The sequence below is a fragment of the Rhagoletis zephyria genome, unplaced genomic scaffold (genome assembly GCF_001687245.7).
Source record: "Rhagoletis zephyria isolate East Lansing unplaced genomic scaffold, Rhagoletis_zephyria_1.1 Rzeph_scaffold_42829, whole genome shotgun sequence".
Lineage (NCBI taxonomy): Eukaryota > Metazoa > Arthropoda > Insecta > Diptera > Tephritidae > Rhagoletis > Rhagoletis zephyria.
Genome location: NW_016199884.1, coordinates 1 through 1,973, shown reverse-complemented (window position 1 = coordinate 1,973; position 1,973 = coordinate 1). Strand labels below are relative to the sequence as shown.

Sequence of the window (1,973 nt, the reverse complement as noted above, 5' to 3'; positions counted from 1 at the left end):
CTCCCCAAAAAGTCTTTGGGGAATTTGTATGCTGCTACAACAACAACAACAACATACCTGTTTTCGTATAAATTGCGTTGAATCTGTACTATCCACAAGCAGTTTAATTTCCCTTTATGAATTTTGAGTTATCTCACTTTAGATCTTGGTGTGCGTAAAAAAAAATTGCAAAAAACTCTCTGTACCTAAACTTTATTGATTGACTGTATATGTACAGTTGTCAACAAAATAATAGGAGTGGTATATTTTGACCAGTTTTGGCTATTTGTCTTTTATTTAATGTTTATTATTTTTTTATAAAAGTCTACAAATTCTGAAAATTTTCACTAATATTTCAAACCTTTTAATCAGAATCTTTAGAAAAATTATTGGTATGCAGTTTTGTAGCCCATTTAATTCTAGCATAAAGAAGTGCAACTTTCAAGTTGGTAAAAAATTTCGTTGATTTTTGAGAATGTTTTTTTTTTTTTGTTTAAGGTGTTTCACGTTTTTTCCATATAAAGTATGTTCGACAATTTTCTTTTATATGTCAGCAAAGAGAATTGTCAAAAACCAGTTATGTTAGGTAAGCGGGATGCCTCCGTATATGGAGGCACACTTGGACTCGATTAAGCTGTCGTATTGTGATGCCCTTAGTGGGGTGGGCGGATAAGGGAAAGAGGGGGCAGCTAAGGAAGAATGAGGACACCTATAGCTTGAGCTCCCCAGACCGCTTGCGGTCTACCCGTGGCCAGAAGGATTTTGCCACCTTGCATTCCAGGGTCTTCGCCCAGCGCTCGCTCAGCTGCCTAAACAAGTAATAAAAAAATCCGCCTGGCGTGATTTGTTGAACTCGGTTTGAATAAGAAGAATAAAAAAATTTAATAAGTTTTTCTAAGTGGTAAAAAACAGACCGACCCAAAAACTAACGGTTCTGTAGAGTTATTTCTTTCTATTCAGATAATATATTTAAGCTCTTAATATGAACTATATGGACCATAAATACGGGTTTTCCAAATATATCGACGCCAGCGCCACCTATCGGGCAATTTTTTGTGAAGTTATTCCGCTTCATGTAGATAACAAACATTCAAAATATGAACCATATCTGATCTTAAATAAGCCTTTTCAAATATCTCGACACCTGCGCCACCCAGAGGATTAATTCACTTTGAAATTTCAAATCTCTAGCTTATCGGGAAGTTGGTTAAAAATTTATTGATTACACACAGGTTAAACATAATTAAAGCTTTTGAAAACGAACTTCTCCAGATTGCGAATAAAAAAGTGTGCTTCCTTGTGTTTTACGTATGTATGTATGTAGGTATTATGGTTTGGAGATGTCGATATGTAACTGTATCCATATCTATAGAGCAACAAAAACTGATGAAATTGAGCTAATTTAAGTTAAGTGGTGATACAAAGGAAGGCGGGGTTTACTGTATTTATGTACATATGTTTGTAGACCCAATCTAATCTGCACATTTAAAATTTGTTTTTCTTTTGGTACCCACATAGTTATGATTTTTTCTAACGTTTTAGGTAATACGTCGCGGCAAAAATATCCTACCTACAGTCGCTCGTCTATGTCTGATTGCGACGTTCTTCGAAGATGGTTTACGCATGTACTTCCAATGGAACGAACAACGTGAATATATGGATATGAGCTGGGGCTGTGGCAAATTTTTGGCTACAGTTTTTGTGTTAGTGAATTTGTTTGGACAACTTGGTGGCTGTGTTATGGTTATTGCTAGGTATAAAGTCGAGATTGCTGTGGGTTTGCTCTTTTTCATCGTAGTGCTACAGGTAGGCCACTCAAATACATATGTGCATGCATGCATGCATAATTATAGTTGTATCCACATTTACCTAAAATTTGTGTTATTTCAACTAGACAATAGCTTACTCTATACTTTGGGATATACAATTCTTGTTTCGCAATCTTGCGCTGATCGGCGCATTACTGCTCGTATTAGCCGAATCACGAGTCGAAG

General features: G+C 36.0%; 1 protein-coding gene across 1 annotated transcript; it reads left to right on the top strand.

Moving 5' to 3' along the window:
* Positions 1–1,496: 1,496 nt before the first annotated feature.
* On the top strand, positions 1,497–1,969 carry LOC108355153 (surfeit locus protein 4 homolog; the record flags this gene model as incomplete). The annotated part of the gene is made up of 2 exons (XM_017606328.1): positions 1,497–1,785; positions 1,874–1,969. Coding segments are annotated over exons 1-2 (279 nt in total), but the record flags the coding sequence as incomplete, so codon positions are not given.
* Between the last annotated feature and the right edge of the window lie 4 nt (positions 1,970–1,973).